Source organism: Cervus elaphus, chromosome 9 (genome assembly GCF_910594005.1).
Source record: "Cervus elaphus chromosome 9, mCerEla1.1, whole genome shotgun sequence".
In the NCBI taxonomy this organism is placed as follows: domain Eukaryota; kingdom Metazoa; phylum Chordata; class Mammalia; order Artiodactyla; family Cervidae; genus Cervus; species Cervus elaphus.
In genome coordinates, this window is record NC_057823.1 from 17273905 (window position 1) to 17297966 (window position 24062).

The following is a 24062-nucleotide window of genomic DNA, read 5'->3' on the forward strand; positions in this document are numbered from 1 at the left end:
TCAGGCTCCCAAGTGCCTGGCGCCAGGGTGCCAAGTATTGTGTACACATCATCTCTCTTAATTCGCGAGTCAGAGAGGAAATGATGATCATTGAGGATATTTTAGGAGACTCAGAGTGGAGAACTTGGCTCTCAAAATCGCACAGCTGGTGGAAATGGCCGAGGCGGGATTCGAACCAGCGGCTCCTTTAGAACCATGGCCCCGCCCTGGTTTCCGTAGAAACAGGCCCTTGGTGTTTCCATAGCAACCCCTCCGAGGACTTTTTTTCTCCGCCACCTGGTGCGCATGCACTGTTGGTGACGTCATCGAGGCGCCTCACCTAGTCGCCTCGCCGGAGCCGGAAGTGAGCTGAGCGGCGCCGGAAGCAGCCGGCAGACGAGGCCTCGTGGAAAGGACGGCGGCATGGGACAGTCGGGAAGGGTGAGTCGCACCGGCCAGGAAAGCGGGCAGCGCGGGCGGGGTTCCGCCAGCGGCAGCGGGACTCACCTCTTGCCTCTCGTCCCCGCAGTCCCGGCACCAGAAGCGCGCGCGCGCCCAGGCCCATCTCCGGAACCTCGAAGCCTATGCCGCGCAGCCGCACTCGTTTGTGTTCGCTCGGGGCCGCGTAGGTCGCAGCGTCCAGCAGCTCAGTATGGACTTGAGGCGGGTCATGGAGCCGCTCACCGCCACCCGCCTGCAGGTCTGCATCACCCAACCCACCTCCACCCCCCCTGGGCCTCGTCTTCTCAGCTGCGGGGTTGGCTTCATCCTCGAAACCGCTGGAGGCCTCAGTTTCCTAGGCTGGAGAAAGGGAACCTTATGGGGACCATCATGCCTGCCTCTCAGGGATTTGAGGGGCAGCAGCGAGGGCGAGCAGATGAACGCACCCAGCCTGGAGCTTAGCTGAATGCCTAAGGTTGATGGTTAAGAGGGGACTCGAGTTAGCAAAGCTGGCTTCTCTCAAAGGCCCGAGCCAAGTTACTTAACCTCGCTGAGCCTCAGATGGGCCCTCTGAAAAATGTGGTGATACAGTGTCAAGAGACAGAAGCTTCAGTTAAAGTCTGATTGGCTCTAGAGGCCAAGAGCATTCCATTCCCCTCTCCCCCTAGTTCTCTAAAGGGTTAAGTGCAAGAAATGGCATAACAGGTTAGGCTTAAAGGCTTTGCTTAATAAGAGGTTATCTGTGATCATCCATTTTTCTTTTTATTGTTTTCAGATACGGAAGAAAAACTCTCTGAAAGATTGTGTAGCAGTGGCTGGGCCCCTTGGGGTCACTCACTTCCTGATTGTGAGCAAAACAGAGACCAACGTCTACTTTGTGAGTGGATGCTCTCGCCCCCTCACTCCCCACACCCTCCTCCGCCACCAGCTCTCATGATGACCCTTGTGCCTCTGAGCTGCCGTGATTCTTGCTTCAAAGTAAACGCTCTGAAGAGATGGGCGGTGATCTCCATTTCCCACCACCCCCCCCAACCCCGTTCCTGAATTAGACACCTCAACCCTCACAGATCTTTTCTTCTGCAGAAACTGATGCGTCTCCCAGGAGGCCCTACCCTGACCTTCCGGATCAACAAGGTAAGGACTCGAAGTGACACGGGGCTCAGCTGGTAAAGAATCGGCCTGCAAACCCAGGAGACCTGGGTTTGATCCCAGTATTTTGGCCTGGAGAATTCCATGGACTGTGTCTATGGGGTCGCAGAGTCAGACACGACTGAGCGACTTTCACAACAACACAAGAGGTGACATGAGGCCTCCGAGGGGCAGGAGATGGGTTTGGGGATTGCACCAGCTGCGTGTGCTGGACAGGTGGTCACCCATTCCTCACCTTGCCCTGCAGTACACGTTGGTGCGTGATGTGGTCTCCTCGCTACGCCGGCACCGCATGCATGAGCAGCAGTTTGCCCACCCACCCCTCCTGGTGCTCAACAGCTTTGGCCCCCATGGCATGCACGTGAAGCTCATGGCCACCATGTTCCAGAACCTGTTCCCCTCCATCAATGTGCATAAGGTGAGCCAGGCCATGTGTGATGAAGGTGAGTGCAGGTGAAGCAGGCAGCAAGGACCACCACACTCAGCCTCAGTCTTCACCTCCCAGCCCTAAGGCTGAGAGTTCTGGATCCTGAGTTCTAAACCCATTCATGCTCTCCCATCTGGCAGGTGGGAGATAATGTCCGTGGTATTTCATTTCCTAAGGGTGCATTCACTGAATGCTGATCTAAGCTAAGTAGCATGTTCCATTTTACAGAGAGGGAAACTGAGGCTGACAGAGGTGAAGATACTAGTCTCAGGTTAGATATGAAGGACAAGAAGGCAGGACTGAATTCTTTAAACTTGTCTGGCTCCAGAGCCCCAGCTCCTGATCCCTGGCATCAGGGAGTCCAGTGTGGGTAACCTCAGCGGGCCTCGCAAGCTGGATTTCTATCCCCAGGTAGCCCGTGGACACCAGTTGCAGCCCCATCCGTCCCTGCAGTGCTGGCAGCACCCAGGCTGCCTTTCTGGAGTGTGGCCATAGCCAGGGCTCAGCAGGGGCTGCAGTACACAGGGGGGCCATGGCCCACTCAGCAGGTGCCGTGCCCTCTTTTCTCGCCCAGGTGAACCTGAACACCATCAAGCGCTGCCTTCTCATCAACTACAATCCTGACTCCCAGGAGCTGGATTTCCGTCACTAGTGAGTTCTCAGTGGGGAGTGGGCGGGTAGGGGGTGCGTGGCCCCATGTGCGGCTGATGACAGCACAGCTGCTGAGACTCTGTGATTGCTCAGTCTCAAAGTAAACGCGCTGACGCACTGGAAAGGGTTGGCAGGGTAGGGCTGACCTGTGACCCCATGGCTCCTGACCCCCATCCTCTCCTCCCTCCCACCCCTGCAGCAGCATCAAGGTGGTCCCTGTGGGTGCCAGTCGTGGGATGAAGAAGCTTCTCCAGGAGAAGTTCCCCAACATGAGTCGCCTGCAGGACATCAGTGAACTGCTGGCCACGTGAGGAGAGCTTGGGCTGGCGGTGGGGAGGGGGGCACCACACTCCAGGGGACCCCAAAGCTGTCCTCGGAGCCAGGGGGCCCCTGCTGAGCCCCTCGTGTGCCCCACGCAGGGGTGCAGGGCTGTCGGAGAGCGAGGCGGAGCCCGACGGCGAGCACAACATCACAGAGCTGCCACAGGCTGTGGCGGGGCGCGGCAACATGCGGGCCCAGCAGAGCGCCGTGCGGCTCACGGAGGTGAGGCTCAGTGCGGGGCAGGCCTGGTGCTCCCCCATCCCCCGGGAAGGACTGACACCCCATCCCGTCTTCTGCCATCCCTCCAGATTGGGCCTCGGATGACGCTGGAGCTCATCAAGATCCAAGAGGGGGTCGGAGAGGGCAACGTGCTGTTCCACAGGCTCGGTGAGGGCGGGGCCAGGGGCAGAGTGGGGCCCGAGGCCTGGCCACGGTGGGCTCACCTGGGTCTTGGGGATGAAGCGCTCAGTGGCCTCCTCTTCCTGCTCAGTGCACAAAACCGAGGAGGAGCTGCAGGCCATCCTGGCTGCCAAGGAGGAGAAGCTCCGGCTCAAGGCCCAGAGACAGGACCAGCAGGCCCAGAACGTTCGGCGCAAGCGGGAGCAGCGAGAGGCTCACAAGTGTGTGGTCAACAGGCAGTTGAGGCGGGGTCCCAGGTGCAGGCTGCCATGTTGACCAATGTCCCTCCTCCAGGAAGAAGAGCCTGGCAGGCATGAAGCGGGCGCGGGCAGAGGCCGATGGAGATAGCGATGCAGAGGACCCCGGGGCCCCGCCAGAGGCAGAGGGGACCAGCCAGCAAGAGGAAGAAGAGGATGAGGCTGAGTATTTCCGCCAGGCTGTGGGCGAGGAGCCTGATGAAGGTGTGTGGCAGACAGGGCTCTGGGCACCTGGGTACCACGGGCCTGTCTGTCCCTGCGCCTGGTGGCCCTGACACCACTTCTCCCTGCAGACATGTTTCCAAAGGCAGCCAAGAGGAGGCGGCCTGCTGGGCCCCCAGGCAAGAAGCATCGGCTGAAGGAACGGAAGCCCAACCGAGGCAGTGACCGGAGACCTCAAAAGGCCAAGGGCAGGGGCCCAGGGGCCCAGGCCAAGGTGGGACCCAGGAGGCCTGCCAGGAACCGTGGGCAAGGCCGACCTCGGCCACCCAAGAGAGCAACCTGAGGCTAAGCCTGGATGGCAGATGGAATGCCCCAGATTGGGGCCCGAGAGATGCTGTGCTGGGCTCCCCTCCTGGGCCTCCAGGCGCAGCCCTCGGTTTCCTTTCATAAAGGAGAGCTGCTTTTCCACCTTCCCCTCTAATAAACTCATTTCTCATGAGGCTGAGTCTGCGTTTGAAATGGCGAGCTTGCTTTCTGCTCCACACCCAGGCCCCTGTCTGCACCTGGGCAGTGGACGTGCAAGACCTTATTTCATACCCCAGGGTGACACAGGTGTGACCCTCCTGTGTCCCTCCAGCAAGAGGAAGAAGAGGATGAGGCTGAGTATTTCCGCCAGGCTGTGGGCGAGGAGCCTGATGAAGGTGTGTGGCAGACAGGGCTCTGGGCACCTGGGTACCACGGGCCTGTCTGTCCAGGCCCTGGGGTCCTGGACCCCTCCCCAGCCTACCTAGTGCCCCCACAGCAGATGAACCAGCTCTGGAGGTTGGGTGCTGTCAGAAGGAGGGAAGCAGGAAGTGGAAGTGAGGCGTGAGCCCAGACCCGCTTCGCGGGCTGAAGGTGGTGCTGCCAGGAAGGGGAGGGGCCAGCGGCTTGTGTCTCAGAAGGGACCACGCTGCCCGGGGCAGAGTGCGGCTGCAGACCCAGAGGCAAGCGTGCGGGCCCTAGCCAGCAACATCTCAGGTGAGGAGCCAGCGCTACCACGCTAGTGAAGCCAGGCACATCCAGGGCCTTGGGGGTGGAGGTGGCCAGCTCCTAGAGGGTGGTGGGGAGATGGGTAAGGAATCACTGCTGGACTCGCTTCCTCCCAGACAAGAGGGATGGGATAGGAAAGCAGAAGTGAAAGTGGAGGAGCCGTCTGGGTCACGGAAGGGGTACGTGCACAGAGCTTATGGCCAGCCTGCTGGACCAGCCAGGAGTCCAGGCCATTCCTCAGAAAGCTGAGGTTGAGGGGTGTGTGTGAAGGACAGACTAGACAGCTCAGCTCCCCTGTGCTGCTGCGTCCCAGGTGCTGGCATGGGGAGCCCAGGAGCATGGCACTTCTACCCTTGGGAGGGAAAGTTCTGGGGATTTTCCTTATAGTGGTCATATGGATGGGGATAGAGCTGTGGAGGAAAAATAAGCAGGGTAGGGGGCCACAGGGAGCAGTCGCCAGGTTAGGGTCATCTCAGGATCAGAGACCAGGAGGTGAGGGGGACTGCCTCCAGGGATGCCTGGTGCATCATTGAGTGCAAAGGCCCTGAGGTAGGTTTTGCCCTAAGGAACAGCCAGGACACCATGGTTGGTGGGAGCGGGAGCTTCTTCAGGGCATTGTGGGAAGAGATGAGCACTGGTTTTTCCAGTGAGCACCGATCTTTCTTCCAGGTAGGTAGGGAGAGAGTCTGGGAGTGTACGGTTGTGACCTGACTCAGGTGCCCTTTAGAGGCTGTGAGAGAACAGATGGATGATGAGGGTGGGAGCAGGGACACCAAGGTGGACCAGACTACTGGCCCAGGTAGATGGTGACACTTGGGGTGACAAATTGACACGTGGGACTTAGGAGTTGTAGAGGGGGCTGGGGGTGGGGGTCCTCCCCCTCCCTCGGGCTCATGCTTCTCCACCTCAGGCCCTGAGGGTTCTGGTGGTCAATGCCCGGTTATGTGCATCCCTGGTTCTTGCCCCAGGACACAGAGCCTAATAGACTCTGGGCTTCTAACCTTCCTTGGCCTGAGTCCCTCTGTACACAGGTGCTGTAGCTGGCACTCCCCCTCCTGGGTGTGGAAAAGCACTCTGGAAACATGCCCACAAGGGGCTCCTGGCACACAATAGGCAAGGGTGCCAGAGCAGGAGCCACAGTGAGGGACCGGGCTGTGCCATGCCCTCTGCTCACAGGTGCCATGCAGTGCCCAGTCAACTTCTCGGAGGCTGCAGATCGCATCCTCAATGGCCTCCAGGAGGACTTTCTGTGGCCCATGCTGGTAGCCGAGTTCCTGGTGGCCTTGGTCGGCAATAGCCTGGCCCTGTACCGCTTCTGCAGCCGGGAGCAGCGCCCTTGGCCCCCAGCTGTGATCTTCTCGGCCCAGCTGGCGGTCAGCGACCTGCTCTACGCCCTGACGCTGCCCCCGCTGGCTGTCTACTTCTACCCACCCAAGCACTGGAGCTACGGGGAGGCTGCCTGCCGCCTGGAGCGCTTCCTCTTCACCTGCAACATGCTGGGTAGCGTCATCTTCATCACCTGCATCAGCCTCAACCGCTACATGGGCATCGTCCACCCCTTCTTCACCCACAGCCAACTGCGGCCCAAGCACGCCTGGGCTGTCAGCGCTGCTGGCTGGGCGCTGGCGGTCCTGCTTGCTGCCCCCACGCTCAGCTTCTCTCACCTGAGCCGGTCCCAGCAGAAAGGCCAGTGCTCTGTGGCCAGCCCGGGGGCCTGTACCAAGTGCCTGGGGACAGCGGATGACAACCAGCTCGAGGCCTACCGGGTCTACCACCTGGTGCTGGTGGCCCTGGGCTGTGGCCTGCCGCTGCTGCTGACCCTGGCAGCCTACAGCGCCCTGGTGCGGGCTGTGCAGCACAGCCACGGCATGACGGCGGCCAGCAAGCTGCAGGTTACGGTGCTGGTGGCCAGCGGCGTGGCCCTCTACGCGAGTTCCTACGTGCCCTACTACGTCACAGCGGCGCTTAACATGTACGCCCGGCTGCGCTGGCGAGCCCTCTGCCCGGGTTTTGAGAGCAAGGCCGCGGCTGAGAAGGCCCTGGCCTGGAGAACGTACTTTGCCCACCAGGTGACCCGGGGCCTGGTGCCCTTGGCCATCTGCATCCACCCGCTGCTCTACATGGCTGTGGTGCCCAGCCTGGACTGCTGCCGCCAATGCTGCCCAGGCTGCAGGCAAGGCCAGACCCCAGGGGACACTGCGTGCCAAGCCCTGCCCCTCAACGTCACAGCGACCCCCCAAACCTCAGGGCTCCAGTCTCCCGAACTGAGCCCATGACCTGGCCCATCTTCAGCCCCCTCCTCATCACAAGATGCTGGAACCCAGCCCCGAGCCCCCCGAACAGGCCATGAGTCCCCACTTCCTCCCCACAGAAAGGCCTCCGGTGGGACCAGGGGGCCCCCACACCAGAGCTGCAGGAGCTTCCACTCACAGCACTAAACCTGGGCAGGGCCTCGGAGCAAACCCATGATTGGGGGGGGGGGGTGGGGGGGGCTGGCCCCACCCACAACAGTGTGATTGACATCAGGGAATAAATGGATGGAACAGCACAAGGCGACTAGAGACTTTTTATTGCTCTTGAAGCCCCCTGCTCCAGGAGGCTGCCTTCTGTGACTGAAGGGTCCCGGGGCCAGGGGCTGAGCAGCAACAGCAGCAGGTGACTTAATTGGTTGATGGCCTAGAAAGGGAAGCATGAGGTGAGGATGGCAAGTGGGGGGGGATCTAGACCCTCTAGGGAGTCCCAGGACCACCACCCATCTTACATACACAACACGAACTCAACGGGGGCAGGGTGGGGGGACAGGGCAGGAAAAGATGGGGCGGAGGCGCAGAGTACACCAGGGGCCAGACAGGCCTTGGGGCGCGCGGCCCTCCACGAGAAGGGAGGACAGTCAGAGACCCAGGCCCTGGGACAACCCTGGTAAGGCCCACAGTCAGCCCAAGTATCAGCTCTGATGCCACGAGGGGCGGCGGGGGGCAGAGGTCTTACTTGGCCCACTCGACGTTGAGGATGAGGTGGTCGTAGCCAAAGCCAGACACCCCGGCAATGGCACGTGCGGCGTCCTCACGGCGGTGGAAGCTGATGAAGGCAAAGCCCTGGGGGAGGGAGTGGGGGTCAGGGACAACGCTCAGGGCACAGCTGGGAGTCAGAACCCCACCCCGCCCCCACGGCTGCTGGCCCACCTTGGACTGGCCAGTGGTCTTGTCCTTTGCCAGGTAGATGCGGGAGATGGAGCCAAAGGGCCGGAAGAGCTCCTGCAGGTCGGTCTCACGAGTATCCTCAGACAGGTTGGTGACACGGATGGTGGCATTGTCATCAGCTGGGCAGGCAAGGAGAGGCGTCGGTGAGGGGCTGGCCCCGCCCGTGGGATAATCATAGGGTACAGGAGGTGCCCGCCCACGCATCAGCCTGGCACTGGGTGCCCTCCCCGCCTCACCTCTGCGGTTGGGCTGCATGGACTCCCCGCGGCGGCTGGCCCCATCGCGCAGGCTCGGAGGCACGTACTTCCCAGTCTTGTTTTGAGTGGCCTGCACAGGCTCCAGCTCTGAGGACCAAGAGCAAGGTTAAGTCAAGCCTCCCCTCGCACAGGCCTGGCCCAGGACGCTAGCCACTCCGGCCATGATCCAGCCCCAAGCACCCTCTCTCTCAAACCACAGGCAGCTGGGGGATCTCTTCAAGGGCTAAAGGTCTTAAAAGGACTTAAAGGTCACATCCAGGAAGCTGACCCACTTACATGCCGTGCCTGCTAGCAGCACAGGAAGAGCGAGAGAACCCACAGTGAGAAAATGCCCAGCCTCGTGCACACACACCAAGACAGGGTAGCAACAGCCCCCAGGTTCCTGACCCTGGGACACCTGGCAAGTGGCTGTGCACACGAGTCACAAGGATAGAACTCCAATGTGTGTGTGTGTGCGCGCACGTGCGTGTGCAAACACATGCGTGCAAACACTGCAAGCTCCAGTCAGAACAGACAGACTGAGAGAACAGCCGTCTCCCCTCACCACTCGCAATGTCCTTACACCTGCAGCTGTGCTCACTAGAGGCTCTCACAAACCCCAACAGGGAGAGACAGGTGACGTCACTGGCAGAGCACCCACCTGCAGTTTCTCACACAAACCAATGTGGGCTGTGGCCACAGCCTTGCTGTTGTGTGGGAGGTGATAACCACCGACAGTGGTGGTCCTGTCCGGACCCCAGGTGAGGACCCACGACTTCCAGAGATACACGCAATGCCTGTGCTCCACCCCCACTCCTGCCCCCAACCCCCAAGTCTGCCAGCCGAATCCCATATCCCAGGGCCCTGGCACCTCCGGGGAGCTTCTCCTTCTCGCCAGTGGACAGGCCCAGCTGTTCGGCCAGCTCCTTCTGCATGGGCCCCAGCGTGTCCTTGTAGGGGCAGCGGGTGGTCCAGTGGTCACCCTTGCAGATTCGGCAGGACACGATCTTCTGGCCCTTGAGCTTGTTCATTGGGTCCTCCTCTTCCTGGCAGTTCAGATCCTGGCAGGGCAGGTGGGGGCAGTTCAGACGGGGCAGCCGCTCCCCCGCTGCCTCCACCAACACCCTGGCCACTGGCTCCCCCAGCCAGCCACCCCACTTACCTCTTTGCTGGTGATGAATGTCATGGATACATCATCGCTGACTGTGGTGGTGGCTACGTTAGGCCCCGGTGGGTCAAATTCTGAGTTCCCAAACTTCTTCCAGTTCTGAGCTCAAGGCAGGATGGGGGACAGGTCAGGGCAGGGACAAGTGGGACCCCCTCCATGTGCACCCTAGACTTAACAAGAGCCACCCTGAGGGTGGGTGGGCCTTGAACCCCATTCACTGCCCTCCTCAAATGCTCCTTGGAGAAGTGACGATGACAGTTTCTGTTCCCTGAGGGCACGCCAGGCCCCAGCTTCAGGCCAGCTCCAGGAGGTCGTAGGGGCAGCTCTCAGCCTCATGTTACAGATGAGACTGAAGCTCAGGGGAAAACAGGCCCAGAGCCATCAACCCCTGGCGGGGCTGTGCGGGTAACAGACAGACTAGCTCCCACCGAGTGATACTCAGGGGTGTGCAGGGTCACCCAGATTTCCAGGGGTGGGCTTCCCTGGTGGCTCAGAGGTTAAAGCGTCTGCCTGCAATGCGGGAGACCTGGGTTCAACCCCTGTGTCGGGAAGATCCCCTGGAGAAGGAAATGGCAACCCACTCCAATATCCTGCCTGGAAAATCCCATGGACGGAGGAGCCTGGGAGGCTGCAGTCGATGGGGTCGCCAAAAGTCGGACACGACTGAGCGACTTCACTTCACTTGACCTCTTTAAACTACCTGCACCTCGGCATCCTTCCCTTTAAGGGACCACAATGCTCCCCACACCTCCCTGGAATGCCAGGGGGACTGAATGAGAAAATACTTCCCATGAAGCACCTGGGTCTAACACAGAGTATGTAGGTAACCGTGCAAAATATATTTACTTCCATCACTTCTGCTGCTACAACCACCTCACAGGCGGTATTGGCTGTTCCTCCCAGGCGACAAGCCAAGAGAAGAACCAACCCCTCCACCCCTACTCCTGCACCTGCTGGACTTTTCAGGGCCCCCACGGACTGCACACAGGCCTCAGTTCTGCTCCAACAAAACAGGTACACCCAGGGGACTTCCCTGGTGGCCCAGTGGTTAAGACTCCGCACTCCCAATGCACGAGGCGTGGGTTCAAGCCTTGCTCGGGGAACTAAGATCCCACATGCTGTGTGGTGCAACCAAAAAATTAGAAAAAAACAAAAAAGCATTAGTCACTCAATCATGTCCAACTCTTTGCGACCTTATGGACTGTAGCCCACCAGGCTCCTCTGTCCATGGAATTCTCCAGGCAAGAAAACTGGAGTGGGTAGTCATCCCCTTCTCCAGGGTATCATCCCGACCCAGGGATGAACCGGCATCTCCTGCATTGCAGGCAGATTCTTTACCACTGAGCCACCAGGGAAGCCCACAAACAGTTAAAGCCCACTTCTAAAAATGAAGGCAATGGGGAAAAGAACTCCAATTTTTCCTCTGAGTCAGCCCTGGACAGGGGGAGAAGGGTCTTACCTTCCTCCTTGCCACAGCCTTTGAGGCCTTCCGGGTCTCAATTCTGAAGGTGCGCACAATCTGTGGACAGGAGGGGAAAGGTTTGGGCCTCCTGCTCAAGGTTGCTAGAGCCAGCAGATCTTCCTCATCAAGACATCCAACACACCACTCTCTCCTAGTCCAAGTGCCCCTCAAATGCGCCTCTTCCCCAGCCTCACCTTGAACTTCTTGCCATCCTCATCTATCTTATACTCCGTCACTGTCTTGATGTTTCCATTGATGACCTCCTTGGGAGGCGGCAGTGGAGCTGGGAGAGGGGAAGAGACAAAGGAACTGAGCCCTGGGTAACAGGGACCAGAAGGAAGGAGGCTGGGGAGAGAGAGAGCCTGGGGCTGGAGTGGAGTCGGGCACTCACCTCCCGGCAATAATTCAGGCTCTGGACTGGTATCCCCAGTGGCCAGGGGGATCCCCTTGAGGAGTTCGCTGGTGACACATTTGTCTGTGACAGGGAGTGGAAGGAGCAGGGGTCAGCTGGGGGTGGGGGGTGGGGGGTGGAGGGGGGCAGGGACAGGAACTCCCAATCTGAAATCAAGGGAACTTTGGGATAATGTCTGCACCAGGAGCTGAGAAAGGCCGGACCAAGGGCAGAGGACTGGCTAGGAAGTGTCTTGGGATAGCCATCCAGGGACACGGAGCTGGCCAGTAGTAACTTCCAGTAATGAGAAGCATAGGGGATCCCTGGCCTGAGGGCAGGCGCGGGCCATAGGCAGCCGGGCGCTAGTATTTAAAGGCAGGAATGTGGCTGTTACAATTTCCTCCCCGGAGTAGGGAAGCATCAGTGCTGGCATCAAGGACTTGGGCGGTGGCATGGCAGAAGATGGGCTGGCTGGTGAACATATGGAACTGGTGATAGGCTGGCCCAGATGAGAGTGGCGCGGGGCAGGGACTGGCCGTCAGGGGAGATGCAGGGCCTGACGGCGGTGCCAGGATGAAGGATCAGAGCAGGCAGCAGTGACGGCCTGAGGGCGGCGGGGGGAGGCCGGGCTGTGGTGATCCGAGGCGACAAGGGAGACTCACCGTCCTCTCCTTCCTCTTCCACCTGGTCCGCCCAACTGGGCTTCGAACTGCGGGGACAAGTTTGTCAAAAGGAGGGATGAATGAGCCGAGGTCCGGCTCCAGCGGCCTCGACGCACCCAGGCTCCATACTAACTCCTAGGACCCTCCTGTCTGCCTCCCAAACCCCCCTTCACGACCCCAGACTCACTCAAAATCTCCGGTCGGCATTGCAAAAGCTTCTCCACGCAGCCCAAGCCTGGGCCAAAGACCGGAAGTAGGAGGTGAAAGAGGCTTCCGGTTCCGCTGCCTAGAGAAGCCGTAGCACTCCACACCGACCCCTACGGACGGAGGTAGAGGCGCCGGCTGTGTGAGAGGCTGGGCCCTGGTATCTTATATAAATAGCTGAATAGAGGCTCAGCTCATTTACCTTAAAATCTTATTTATGTATTTATTTGGCTGCGCTGGGTCTTAGTTGCAGCATGTGGGATCTAGTTCCTGGACCAGAAGCGCCTGCATTGGGGTCACTGAGTCTTCACCACCAGACCACCAAGGAAGAACCTCTTTTACCTTTTTTAAAAAATTAAAAATAATGACAATAAAGCTCAATTATAGAGCTCTTACTGTTTGCAGGAACTGTGAGGAGGAAATTATAATTTCCATTTTTCAGCTGAAGAAACCAAAACTGGTCTTCCTTGTCCGGAAAGAACTTTCTTGATTCAAATGATCAACATATCAAGTCACCCCCTAACCGTTCTGCCTCCGTGAGTAACTTTTTCTCCCCCCCCCCCCCCCCCCCCCCCCCCCCCCCCCGCACGGTGAGGCTTATAGGATCTTAATTCCTGGGCCCTGCGGTGGAAGTGCAGAGTCTTAACCACTGGACCACCAGGGAATTCCTAGTAACATTCTTGGCTCCCTGATATAATATTTTCCATTTTCTTTAATTTATTGCTTATTGTCCAGCTTTCCCTCAACCGCATGCATTCTCAGTGGGAGTGATATGACTCCCAAGGGAACCAAAATTAATTGTTCCGTGGCAAAAAATGAAAAAACCAGCTTGGAGATGACAATGAGTTGTGGCCCTCCAAAGCCTACCCTCCCAGACAAAATCTTATTCCTAAACATTTAATTTCTATTGTGAGGGAGAAATTAAATGTAATTAGATTAACACTGATTTAAATTAAAGATAATTCCATTTTTCTCCTTTAGAGGGATGATAATGAAAAAAATGGTAAAAACTGCTGTAGACTGCTGCAGAAAGACATTTGCCTGCTTCATTTGCCTCTGGGTCCCCAGCACCTTCAGAGTGTCTACACTTGATAAGTGCTCAATTCATGGGTATTTGGGACTGATAGGAACCAGATTATAAAGGACTTTAAAAACTAGACTAAAGATCATAGTCTTTATATATATATAAGGTTTTTAAAAACATTTATTTTTATTTATTTGGCTGCATAGAGTCTTAGTTGTGGCATGTCAGATCTAGTTCCCTAACCAGGGATCGAACCCAGCCCCCCTGTATCAGGAGCATAGAGTCTTAGCCACTGGACCACAAGGGAATTCCCAGCATAGGCTCTTTATCCTGCAGGCTGTGAGGTGTGGGTGAGGCACTGACGTGTTCTGAATGGTGACCCAATGTGACCAGATTTTCTTGTGAGAAAGATTATTCTGGAAGCCTGTAGAGGATAGGGTGGAAAGGAATAAATTAGCAGGAGACCAGGAAGGAGGCTGGGAAAGTAAGTAAATAAAGAGGGTGGTTGGGAATTCCTGGTGGTCCAGAGGCCACCAGAGGATGAGATGATTAGATAGCATCACTGACTCAGTAGACATGAATTTGAGCAAACTCTGAGAGATAGTGAAGGACAGAGATGTTTGGCATGCTGCAGTCCACGGGCTTACAAAGAGTCTGACGAGACTTAGCAACTGAACAACAGTAACAGTCAGTGGTTAGGACTTCAAACTTCTGTTGTAGAGGTCATGGGGTCAATTCCTGGTCAGGAAACTAGGACTGCAAGCTGTGAGGCACCACCAAAAAAAGAAAGAAAGAAAGAAAGAAAGAGGGCAGTCTGACAACAGATGAAACTATTATAAAGTTTGTACAAAGGGTCAATAAACATTTGTGCAAACTCACTCGTTTACTTCAAGAAATGCAAAATCCAAACAATGAATGTTGCAGATGGGCAAAGCTATAAAAATTTGATATTACTCAATGGTAGCAAAGATACAGAGAAAAAGACACTCCTGTACTTTGTTAGTGAGATTATGCAAACTCTTTAGATGGCATATTGATGATATCTACTAAAACTTAAATACACATATGTGTTTTCCTTTGAACCAGTTGACAATTCAACCTGTGAGAAAAACCTGGGAGTGTAGGTAAAGATGTGAGAACAAGCTATCCGAGGACTGTTGTTCATGATAGCAAAAACTGGAAATTCCTATCTGTCCATTAACAGTGGCTGGTTAAATAGATTAAGACGTGTTATGCTGCTGGGACTTTCCTGGTGGTCCAGTGGCTAAGACTCAGCTCCCGATGAAGGGTGCCTGGGTTTGATCCCTGGTCAGGGAAGATCTGGCATGCTGCAACTAAAACCTGGTGCAGCCAAATAAGTAAATATTAAAAGAAAAAAAGACATGCTATGCTGTAATCAATTAAATGCTATTCAGTCCTTAAGAACGTAGATCTACTTGAGGTCATGTTAAAAATACATCCAAGAAAAGGAGAGGAAGCAAGGTAGAAAATGGCATATGCTATAGGAACCAATTTTTGTACATCTTTAATAATAGTAGATAGATATGTAGATACATTCAAGCTATTTTAGGACAGAATTATCAAACTGTTGCTGAGGGAATGCTTTGAGAGGAAGCCATCAGGAAAGAGAAGCGTATTTTTAAACTTTTCTGCTTTACTGAAAATTTTTACCATCTGATTTTTTTTTTTGGTTTAAATATAAACATATACATCAACTATAAAATTGTATTTTTCATATTAATATATAGCACACATCCTATGTTATATATGTGAGATGTAATATATATATGTATTTTAATATGTTTTTTAAATCTCTTCTTTTTTTGTATTTACTTACTTGGCTGCACCGTGTCTTAGTTGCATGTGGGATTTTTAGTTGCAGCATGCAAATTCTTAGTTGCAGCATGTGGAGTCTAGTTCCCTGACCAGGGATTGAACCGGGCCCCCTCCCCCACCCCTTGCATTGATAACTTGAAGTCTTAGCCACTGGACCACCAGGGAAGTCCTTTTAATGTGTTTTTCATATTCACAAATTTGCATGTCCTCTTCTAGAAGGGGCCTAAGGAAATATACATCCAAGTGCACTAAACTGGCTATAAGAAGGCGTCCAGCGCAGTGTGGCTTAAAGGGTTGGAATTGAAAACAGCACAATTGTCATGATTAAGGGATTAGCTAAATTTTGCCCAATGAGCTTCACCCCTGTTAGAGAAAACTGTGCCCATTTCTGGCTACCCAGAAGGACCTTAACCACTAAACACTGATGTTTCTGGGTGTTTCGATTTGGCCTCATCTTTACAGGCATACTTTGTTTCATTGCACTTTATAGATTTTCTACCAATTGGAGGTTTGTGGGAACCCTGCATGGTCAGATGATGTTTATTTAGCATTTTTAGCAGTAAAGTATTATTAAATTAAAAGTTTGGGTTTTTTTTTCTAGACATAATACTATTGTGCACTTTAAATAGGCTACATAGGGCTTCCCAGGTGGCGCTAGTGGTAAAGAATCCAACTGCCTGTGCAGGAGATGTGGGTTTGATCCCTGGGTCAGGAAGATTCCCTGGAGAAGAAAATGGCAACCCACTCCAGTATTCTTGCCTGTAGAATGCCATGGACAGAGGAGCGGGCTACAGTCCACAGGGTCACGAAGAGTTGGACACCACTGAGCACACACACACATATACACATAGTGTAAACATGACCTTTTAAAAAATTATTTTATTTACTTTGGGCTGCGCTGGGTCTTCATTACTGTGAGGCCACATCTCCAGTTGCAGCCAAGGGGATTTCTCCTTGTGGTGGCCTCCCTTGTTGCACAGCAGGGTCTTTAGATCACAGGCTCAGTAGTTGTGGCTCACAGGCTTAGTTGCCCCATGGCATGTGGAATCTTCTTGGGCCAGGGATTGAACCCCTCTTCTCCGCACTGGCGGTCTTCCTTTGTGGCTCAGCTGGTAAAGAATACGTCTGCAATGCGGGAGACCTGGGTTCAATCCCTGGGTTGGGAAAATCCCCTGGAGAAGGGAAAGGCTATTCACTCCAGTATTCTGGCCTGCAGCATGTGGATCTTCCTGGATCAGGGAGTGAATCCGTGTCTCCTGCATTGGCAGGCAGATTCTTTACCACTGAGCCATCAAGGAAGCCCCCAAACATGACTTTTATATGCCCTAGAAAATTTTTAAAAATTTGTGACTCATGATATTTTCTTTATTGATTGATTTCAATATTTGCTTTACTGCAGTGGTTTACAACTAAACCTGCGACATCTCTGAGGTTTGCTTGTACTTCCATTTCAGTATTCTTTCTGTATGGAATACAGTTTTCTTTTTAGTTCTCTATTTATTTTTTTATGTGGTGGCTGCACCACACATCATGTGAGACCTTAGTTCCCTGACTGAGACTTGAACCTGCGCCCGCTTCAGTGGAAGCACAGAGTTTTAACCACTGGACTGCCAGGGAAGTCCCTGGAAAACTTTTTCTTAAACACTGAATATGTATTTTTCTTTCAAATCAGGGTATTTCTAAGGAATAATAAAAGGGGGGGGGGGCAAGGGAAGCATAGGACAGTGGGGAGAAGCCTGAGTCCAAGGTTGAATGGAAAAGAAGTCTCTGAGCCATTCTTTTGGTCCTTTATCATCACACCAACATTCTTCCCATGTCCAGAGATTCCACAGGACAGCAGCCAAGATAAGAGCAGGACTTCCCTGGTGGTCCGGTGGGAAAGCATCTGCCTGCCAATGCAGGGGACAGGGGTTTGATCCCCAGTCTGGGAAGATCCCACATGCCGTGCAGCACTAGCCTCCCGTGCTACTCCTGAGCTGGCGCACCCGGAGCTTGGGAGCCGCAGCTAGTGAGCCCGCGTGCGGCACCTGCTGAAGCCGGCCCGTGCCTGGAACCCGTGCACCACCAGAGAAGCCGCAGCAGTGAGAAGCCCCCTGCTCCCCACAGCTAGAGAAAAGCCCGAATGCAGCAGCAAAGACCCAGTGCAGCCAAAAGTAAAGATAATTAATTAAAAAAAAAAAAAAAGACAAAAGCAGAAGGAACTCTACAAAGGGCGTCAGGAGGGGAGTGTGGACGCTCAGGGTGTGGCCCCGCTCGGAAACTTGGCAGCAGTTCCAAGGGACTCACTGGTGCCCACAGGTGGAATTCCACTTCTTGGTATTCTTCAAGAGCACCAGAAACACACATCCACAGAAGGTCACATATTCGGACATGCACATGGACTTTCATAGCAGATTTATTCACAATGGCCCAAATTGGGAACCATTTGAATTTGTTTCTGCCATAACAAAATACCACAGACTGAACAGCTTATAAACAATGAAAATTTATTTTCTCACAGTTCTGGAGACTGGGAGTCTGAGATCAAAATGTCCTTCTGAGTCCTATCTCCCTGACTTGTGGATGGCTATCTTCTCCCTGCCTATTCACATGGTCCTTATAAGGACACCAGGCCTATTGGCTTAGGGCCCACCCTAATGATCTCGTTTTATTTATCTTTTAAAAAAATTTTTAATTAAAAAAATTTTTTTTAAAGATTCTATCCTGTGCTCGATTCGGCAGCACATATACTAAAGATTCTATCCTAAAATATATTCACATTCTGAGGTACAACATACAAATTTTGTAGGAGACACAGTTCAGGACATAACAGAATTCAAAAATCCATCAGCAAATAAAAAAAAATCCATCATCAGAGGCATGGACAAACTGTTCATCTCTACAATGGAGTACCATGTAGCAATAAAGGGAAGCAAATGACTGACACAGTGACATGGATGCATGTCTCAGACACAAACGAATAGACACCATATGATTCCACTGGTGTGAAATTCTCTAGCAGGCAAAACTAATCCATAGTAACAAATCATCTGTGATCATCTCTTAATGGAGGTGGAACCAGCTTGCAGTGCCAGGCAGGTGAAGGGAATTTTCTTCATCTTGATCTGGGAAGTTGATGACATAAGCAAATACACAAGTAGAAAGTCCAGCTATCCTTTAAAAAAGAAAAAAAAGAGCCAGATCCTTAGAAAACAGTCCACCTGCATATATAAGATGTGTGCATTTTAATAATAAAATCTGGAGAGGAACAAAGTAAGGATCAGAGTCAGAGTCAGACCATCCCAATTCATTGCTTTAAAAAAAAATCATGTATTTGGCCAAGTGGAATTTTCTATCTTTGTTGTGGCAGGTAGGTTCTTGAGTTGCAGCATGCAAACTCTTAGTTGTAGCATGCAGGATCTAGTTCCCTTACCAGGGATCAAACCCGAGCCCCCTGCATTGGAAGCATGGAGTCTTAGCTACTGGACCACCAGAGAAATCCCCAAGTTCTCTGCTTTATTTTGATTGTAGTATTTCTTGCTTTTTAAAACCCCCTCATTCAAAAACAAACAAACAAACAAAAAAAACCCTCATTCTTTGTGGAGTTTGTCTGCCCGCTTTGCTCTTGAGACAGTGGGGATGATGTTGGTCTGTGTGATTGTTGCATGCATGCCCAGCACTGGAACCAGTGCTGGAATAGTCAGTGGTTGTGTGATTGTTTGTGTCAGTTTTCAGTTAGCAGTTGCAAACAATTGCTTGTCAGTGTGGACACATTACATATGTGCGTGATTGTGGTCATTGTGGCGACGATGGGGTGTTAGAAAAGCTTCCTTGTGACACAAAAATGGGAAACAAGTACTGACCATTCGTTCTGGCCATTGTGGGATTCAGTGTTGTCTTTTTTCTCTATAGCTTGCCTTTGTTTGAAAATTGCAAACGTGCATGAAGAACAGGTTGCCGATAGATACGTGTAGTAGAATAGATGAACCTAATGTTTTTTAAAGATGCAGAGACTGAGTTTAGGAACATGTGGTAATGGTAAAAACCTGGACAGGAAAGAAACACAGCAACACTTTCATCATGGTTGCATCTGAGGAAGTAGCAGCGGGGAAGACCAAGAGTCTTCACCTGTGCTTTCAATACTTATTTCATTAAAAACAAAATAAAACAATCTGGACTTTCCCAGCGGTCCAGTGGTTAAGACTCCATCTTTCAATGCAGGGGATGTGGGTTCAATCCCTGATCAGGGAATTAGGGTCCCACATGCCGTGGGGTGAGGCCAAAAAATAAAAAACAAAAACACAACTTGGCTGTTATGGAAAACAGTATGATGGGTCCTCAAAAATGTAGAAATAGAATGACTGCAGAATAGAAATATGACCCAGCAATTCTACTTCTGGGTATATACAGAACGGAATTGAAAGTATGGCCTTGAACAGGTGTTTGTACATCCACATTCATAGCAGCATGATCCACGCTAGCCTGAAGGTGGAAGCAACCCTAGTGTCCATCGATGGGTGAATGAATGAACAAAATGTGGTCCGTCCATACAGTGGAATATTATTCACTTTTTTTTTTTTTTATTCAGTCTTAAAAGGGAAGGAACTTCTGGGAATTCCCTGGTGGTCCAGTGGTTAGGACTCTGGGCTCTCACTGCCGAGGGCCCAGGTTTATTCAGTCCGTGGTCAGGAAACTAAAATTCTGCAAGTTGTCATGGGCATATACCCAGAAAGAACTATAACTCAAAAAGATACATGTACCACAATGTTCAATGCAACACTATTTACAATAGCCAGGACATGGAAGAAACCTAAATGTCCATCAACAGAGGAATAGATAAAGACGATGTGGTACATATATCCAATGGAATATTACTCGGTCATAAAAAAGGGATGAAATAGTGCTATTTGCAGAGACATGGATGGACCTAGAGACTGTCATGCAGGGTGAAGTAAGTCAGAAAGAGAAAAATATTGTGGAATCTAGAAAAATGGTACAGATGAATTTATTTGCAAAGCAGAAATAGAGATACAGATATAGAGAATAACTTATGGATATCAAGGGGAGAAGAGGGTGGGATGAAATGGGAGACTGAAATTGACATATATACACTACTATATATAATATATAACTAATAAGAACCTACTATATAGCACAGGGAACTCTATTCAATGTTCTGTGGTGACCTAAGGGCCTCCCAGGTGGTGCTACTGGTAAAGAGCCCGTCTGCCAATGCAGGAGATGTAAGAGACAGGGGTTTGATCCCTGGGTTGGGAAGATCTCCTGGAGAAGGGATAGGCTACCTACCCACTTGAGTTTTCGTGGGCTGCCCTGGTGGCTCAGACAGTAAAGAATCTGCCTGCAATGCGGGAGACCTGGGTTCAATCCCTTGTTTGGGAAGATCCCATGGAGAAGGGAACCCACTCCACTATTCTAGCCCAGAGAATCCCATGGACAGAGGAGCCTGGCAGGCTAGAGTCCTCGGGGTCGCAAAGAGTAGGACACGACTAAGCAACTTTCACTTTCATGTATGCCAATAAAAATTAAAATTTAAGAAAAGATTCTGCAAGCTGCAGGGCATGGCCAAAACAAAAAACCAAAACAAACAAAAGACAAAAACAAACAAACAAAAAAAACAGGGGACAAGTACTGCATGATTCCATGCGATATTGATTCCATGACTCCAGCTCCAATGAGGTCCCTAGAGGAGTCAAATCCATAGAGACAGAAAGTAGGTGGTGGGGGCTTGGGGCTGAGGTTAGGGAGGGATGGGGGGTTAGGGTTTTTTCCTAAGTGTAGTTGATTTACAGTATTGTTAATTTCTGTTGTACAGCAAACTGAGTCAATTATACATGTATATATTCTTTTCATATTCTTTTCCACTGTGGTTTATCACAAGCTTTTGAATATAGTTCCCTGTGCTACACAGTAGGACCTTGTTTATCCATCCTGTATACAATTTGCATCTGCTGACCCCAGACTCCCAATCCATCCTTCCCTCAGCCTTCAGAATTGGTGTTTAATGGGGACAGTTTCAGTTTCACAAGATGAAGAGAGTTCTAGAGATGGATGATACTGATATAATTGCAGTGTGAAATTACTTAGTGCCATTGAACTGCACACTTAAAAATGGTTAAGATGGAAAATTACATCATATGTATTTCACAATTTAAAAAAATAAAAATGAACATGCACACACACACACACACACACACACCATAAACCTGAAACCAGTAAAAACCACAGCGAGACACTATTAGGATGGCTATTATGAAACAGAAAATAACAAGTGTGGGCAAAGATATAAAGAGAGTTGAACATCTGTGTGTTGCTAGCACAAACATAAAATGGTACAGTTGCTGTAAAGAAGTTCTGTTTTTTTTGCTGGTTCCTCAAAAAGTTAAATAGAAGTACTGTGTGATCCAGCAATTTTGTTCCTAGGTATATAGTCCAGAGACCTGAAAGCGGGAACTCAGAGAGATACTTGTACATCAGTGTTTACTCCAGCATTATTCACAATAGCCAGAGGGTGAAAGCAATGCAAATGTCCAGTGACAGATTGATGGACAAAACGTGTATACATACAACGGAATATTATTGATCCTTAAAAAGGAAGTTCTAACCAGTGCTACAACATGGATGAGCCTAGAAAGTGTTCTGCTGAGTGAAAGAAGTCAGACACAGAAGGCTAACTATGATCCCATTTAGAATGGGGAAACTCAAAGTACAGGGTAGAGGTTACCAGGGACTGGGTGGGGGAAGATGGGGAGTGAGGGGTTATTATTTAGTGGCTATAAAGTTTCTGTTTGGGATGACAAAAATGTTCTGGAAATACATAGTGGTGATTGTATTGAATGCCATTGAACTGTACACAAACATACAAAAAAAAGGCTTAAAAACCCCTCAAATCTTAGTCATGATTTTTGACAGAATAAATTAGATCACCACTCAGTCGTTAAGTCATTTCGGACTCTGCGACCCCATGGATTGCAGCACGCCAGGCCTCCCTGTCCATCACCAACTCCCGGAGTTTGCTCAGACACATGTCCATTGAGTCAGGGATGCCATCCAACCATTTCATCCTCTGTCATCCCCTTTTCCTCCTGCCTTCAATCTTTCCCAGCCTCAAGGTCTTTTCTAATGAGTCGGGCTCTTCACATCAAGTGGCCAAAGTATTGGAGCTTTAGCTTCAGCATCAATCCTTCCAATAAATATTCAGGGTTGATTTCCTTGAGGATTGACTGGTTTGATCTCCTTGCAGTCCTAGGGGCTCTCAAGTCTTCTCCAGAACAATGGTTTGAAAGCATCAATTCTTTGGTGCTCAGCCTTCTTTATGGTCCAATTCTCACAGCTATATGACTACTGGAAAAAACCATAGCTTTGACTAGATGGACCTTTGTGACACAGTAGAAGAGTCCACACAAGGATGCTAAGCATGGTGCCGTTTACAACAGCAGGAAGATGAAACATTTAATTATTTACTATGTGGTGGATTAGTCGCTAAGTTGTGAAGTCGTGTCTGACTCTTGCAGCCCCATGGACTGTAGTCTACCAGGCTCTTCTGTCTATGGGGATTCTCCAGGCAAGAACTCCAGAGTGGGTTGCTATTTCCTTCTTGAGGGGATCTTCCTGACCCAGGGATCAAACCTGTCTCCTGCATTGGCAGGCAGATTCTTTACTGACTGAGCCACCAGGGAAGCCAGACTACTTATGAAGGAGCTGAATGATTTTTCATCTGAACGCTCTCTAGTCCTTTAGTCTTGTGATTAAGGCACCTGTGACTTACATGGCATGTTCCAGTAGAGGCGCCACCGAGTGCCCTCCTGAGTAAATAAGAGGTGGGGCAGGTGCTACCTGACATCCTAACAGTGGCCCTCTGGGGCGTGTGTGCTGGGGAGTGACACTTCTCTGTCTGCTTCTGCTTCATCGTCATTTTACAGCAGGTCTTTCCCAAAGATGAACCAAAGAAAAGGTTTGCTCCTCTTAGAATTCAGTAGCATTGAGTCAGGCTGAAAGTGTGGAAAGTCCACCTAACAGATTCTTAAGCAAATAAAGGGTCTGTCTGGGGGTGGCAGGCCAGGGGTCCAAGTGATGCTTCTCTTCTTGTGCCACCATCTGTTGTGTGGGGCTTCTGGGCTCGTGGTCACAAGACAGTTGCTGCACTGCCAGGCATCACAGCCCACTCCAGACCAAAGAGATTCAAGGCCATGAGGAAGGCCAACTAAGACTTCCTGGGGACTTCCCTAGTGGTCCAGTGGTTAAGACTCCATGCTCCCAATGCAGGTGGCATGGATTTGATCCCTGGTTGGCGAACTAAGATCCTGCATGCTTCACAGTGTAGCCAAAAATAAATAAATAAAAGGCTTTCCTGGAAACAACACCAGCAAGTTCTACTTGCACGTCATTGGCCAGCACTGAGTCACAGTCTCTACCCCAAACACACATGGAATGATCTAACTTCAGATGAACACCTCTGTGGGGTCATACTCGGCACTAAGGACCCCACCCTCATCCGGCCTCAGTGGAGAGGCAGCCAGAAGTCCTCTGTTGTAAATTTTGAGTTGTAAATTGTGAGTCGCCACCCAGGGTGATTTATAGGAGAGATTTATTTGAAGAAATATTACAACATATAAAAACTACATAAAGTCTTAATTTCCACTTCATACAGTGGTAAATTTGATATAATGCGTAATAAAAAACTTTTAAAATCCAGAATGGACAAAGTACTGCACAGTTTGATCACTAAGTCAAATTAGCCGATAGGCAAATCTCACTGAAGAGCTTCGTGTCAGCCAAGGCCACAAACACCGCATACGACACACCTGAACTGACTGATTGACATGTGAAAAATACAACAATATCAGTGCACGTTGGGGATCTCTGGTGGCAGAAACATGGGTGATGGGAGGACAGAACTAGTCCTTGGCAGCCTCCTCCTTGATTTTAGCTGAAGGGAAATAAAAGGGAGAGTCACGGCAGGGAACGTATGTTACAGTAAGCAACAGACAAGTACGACAGGTACATTCATCAGGAGCTACGCTAATGCCCAGGTGTCGACGTTAAACGACAACCAGGTAAGAAC

At 51.5% G+C, this 24062-nt stretch overlaps 4 protein-coding genes and 2 non-coding genes across 7 annotated transcripts in view; 4 read left to right on the top strand and 2 right to left on the bottom strand.

Moving 5' to 3' along the window:
• Positions 1 to 309: 309 nt before the first annotated feature.
• On the top strand, positions 310 to 4291 carry LOC122699482 (suppressor of SWI4 1 homolog). Its single transcript, XM_043911450.1, has 12 exons — positions 310 to 420; positions 509 to 679; positions 1196 to 1297; positions 1504 to 1554; positions 1817 to 1987; positions 2571 to 2647; positions 2847 to 2954; positions 3067 to 3190; positions 3277 to 3355; positions 3459 to 3588; positions 3662 to 3828; positions 3918 to 4291. The coding sequence occupies exons 1-12, from the start codon at positions 403 to 405 to the stop codon at positions 4127 to 4129; spliced, it is 1410 nt and encodes a 469-aa protein (XP_043767385.1). The 5' UTR covers positions 310 to 402; the 3' UTR covers positions 4130 to 4291.
• Positions 1342 to 1425, top strand: LOC122701176. The gene has a single exon (XR_006343012.1). It is a non-coding gene; the product is annotated as a small nucleolar RNA SNORD105 (small nucleolar RNA).
• On the top strand, positions 2691 to 2770 carry LOC122701186. Its single transcript, XR_006343020.1, has one exon. It is a non-coding gene; the product is annotated as a small nucleolar RNA U105B (small nucleolar RNA).
• Positions 4142 to 7331, top strand: P2RY11 (purinergic receptor P2Y11). The gene is made up of 4 exons (XM_043913786.1): positions 4142 to 4222; positions 4424 to 4487; positions 4609 to 4806; positions 5995 to 7331. The coding sequence occupies exons 1-4, from the start codon at positions 4142 to 4144 to the stop codon at positions 7092 to 7094; spliced, it is 1443 nt and encodes a 480-aa protein (XP_043769721.1). The 3' UTR covers positions 7095 to 7331.
• A 39-nt stretch (positions 7332 to 7370) lies between these two features.
• Positions 7371 to 12211, bottom strand: EIF3G (eukaryotic translation initiation factor 3 subunit G). Its single transcript, XM_043911451.1, has 11 exons — positions 12125 to 12211; positions 11938 to 11984; positions 11276 to 11359; positions 11079 to 11167; positions 10882 to 10941; positions 9417 to 9521; positions 9126 to 9315; positions 8255 to 8362; positions 8001 to 8137; positions 7807 to 7913; positions 7371 to 7494 (listed from the first exon to the last, which is right to left on the bottom strand). The coding sequence occupies exons 1-11, from the start codon at positions 12142 to 12144 to the stop codon at positions 7479 to 7481; spliced, it is 963 nt and encodes a 320-aa protein (XP_043767386.1). The 5' UTR covers positions 12145 to 12211; the 3' UTR covers positions 7371 to 7478.
• Positions 12212 to 23568: 11357 nt separating this feature from the next.
• Positions 23569 to 24062, bottom strand: part of DNMT1 (DNA methyltransferase 1) — a 42640-nt gene continuing 42146 nt past the window's right edge. For both annotated transcript variants that reach the window (XM_043911452.1, XM_043911453.1), the window contains exon 40: positions 23569 to 23927. In XM_043911452.1, the coding sequence (XP_043767387.1) occupies positions 23896 to 23927 (32 nt within the window). In that variant the 3' untranslated portion in view covers positions 23569 to 23895. The remainder of the gene's footprint in view (positions 23928 to 24062) is intronic.

What these genes read in the sequence shown, in the direction of transcription:
- LOC122699482 (XM_043911450.1), top strand. An exon ending in CGTGCTGTTCCACAGGCTCG is followed by an intron (nt 3,356 to 3,458) that starts GTGAGGGCGGGG and finishes CTTCCTGCTCAG; the next exon opens with TGCACAAAACCGAGGAGGAG. An exon ending in GAGCAGCGAGAGGCTCACAA is followed by an intron (nt 3,589 to 3,661) that starts GTGTGTGGTCAA and finishes TCCCTCCTCCAG; the next exon opens with GAAGAAGAGCCTGGCAGGCA.
- EIF3G (XM_043911451.1), bottom strand. Translation starts at nt 12,144, where the DNA reads ATGCCGACCGGAGATTTTGA. An exon ending in GCCTGAATTATTGCCGGGAG is followed by an intron (nt 11,168 to 11,275) that starts GTGAGTGCCCGA and finishes CCCCTCTCCCAG; the next exon opens with CTCCACTGCCGCCTCCCAAG. An exon ending in CATTCATCACCAGCAAAGAG is followed by an intron (nt 9,316 to 9,416) that starts GTAAGTGGGGTG and finishes CTGCCCTGCCAG; the next exon opens with GATCTGAACTGCCAGGAAGA.
- P2RY11 (XM_043913786.1), top strand. Translation starts at nt 4,142, where the DNA reads ATGGCAGATGGAATGCCCCAGATTGGGGCCCGAGAGATGCTGTGCTGG. An exon ending in GCCTCCAGGCGCAGCCCTCG is followed by an intron (nt 4,223 to 4,423) that starts GTTTCCTTTCAT and finishes GTGTCCCTCCAG; the next exon opens with CAAGAGGAAGAAGAGGATGA. An exon ending in GGGCGAGGAGCCTGATGAAG is followed by an intron (nt 4,488 to 4,608) that starts GTGTGTGGCAGA and finishes CCAGCTCTGGAG; the next exon opens with GTTGGGTGCTGTCAGAAGGA.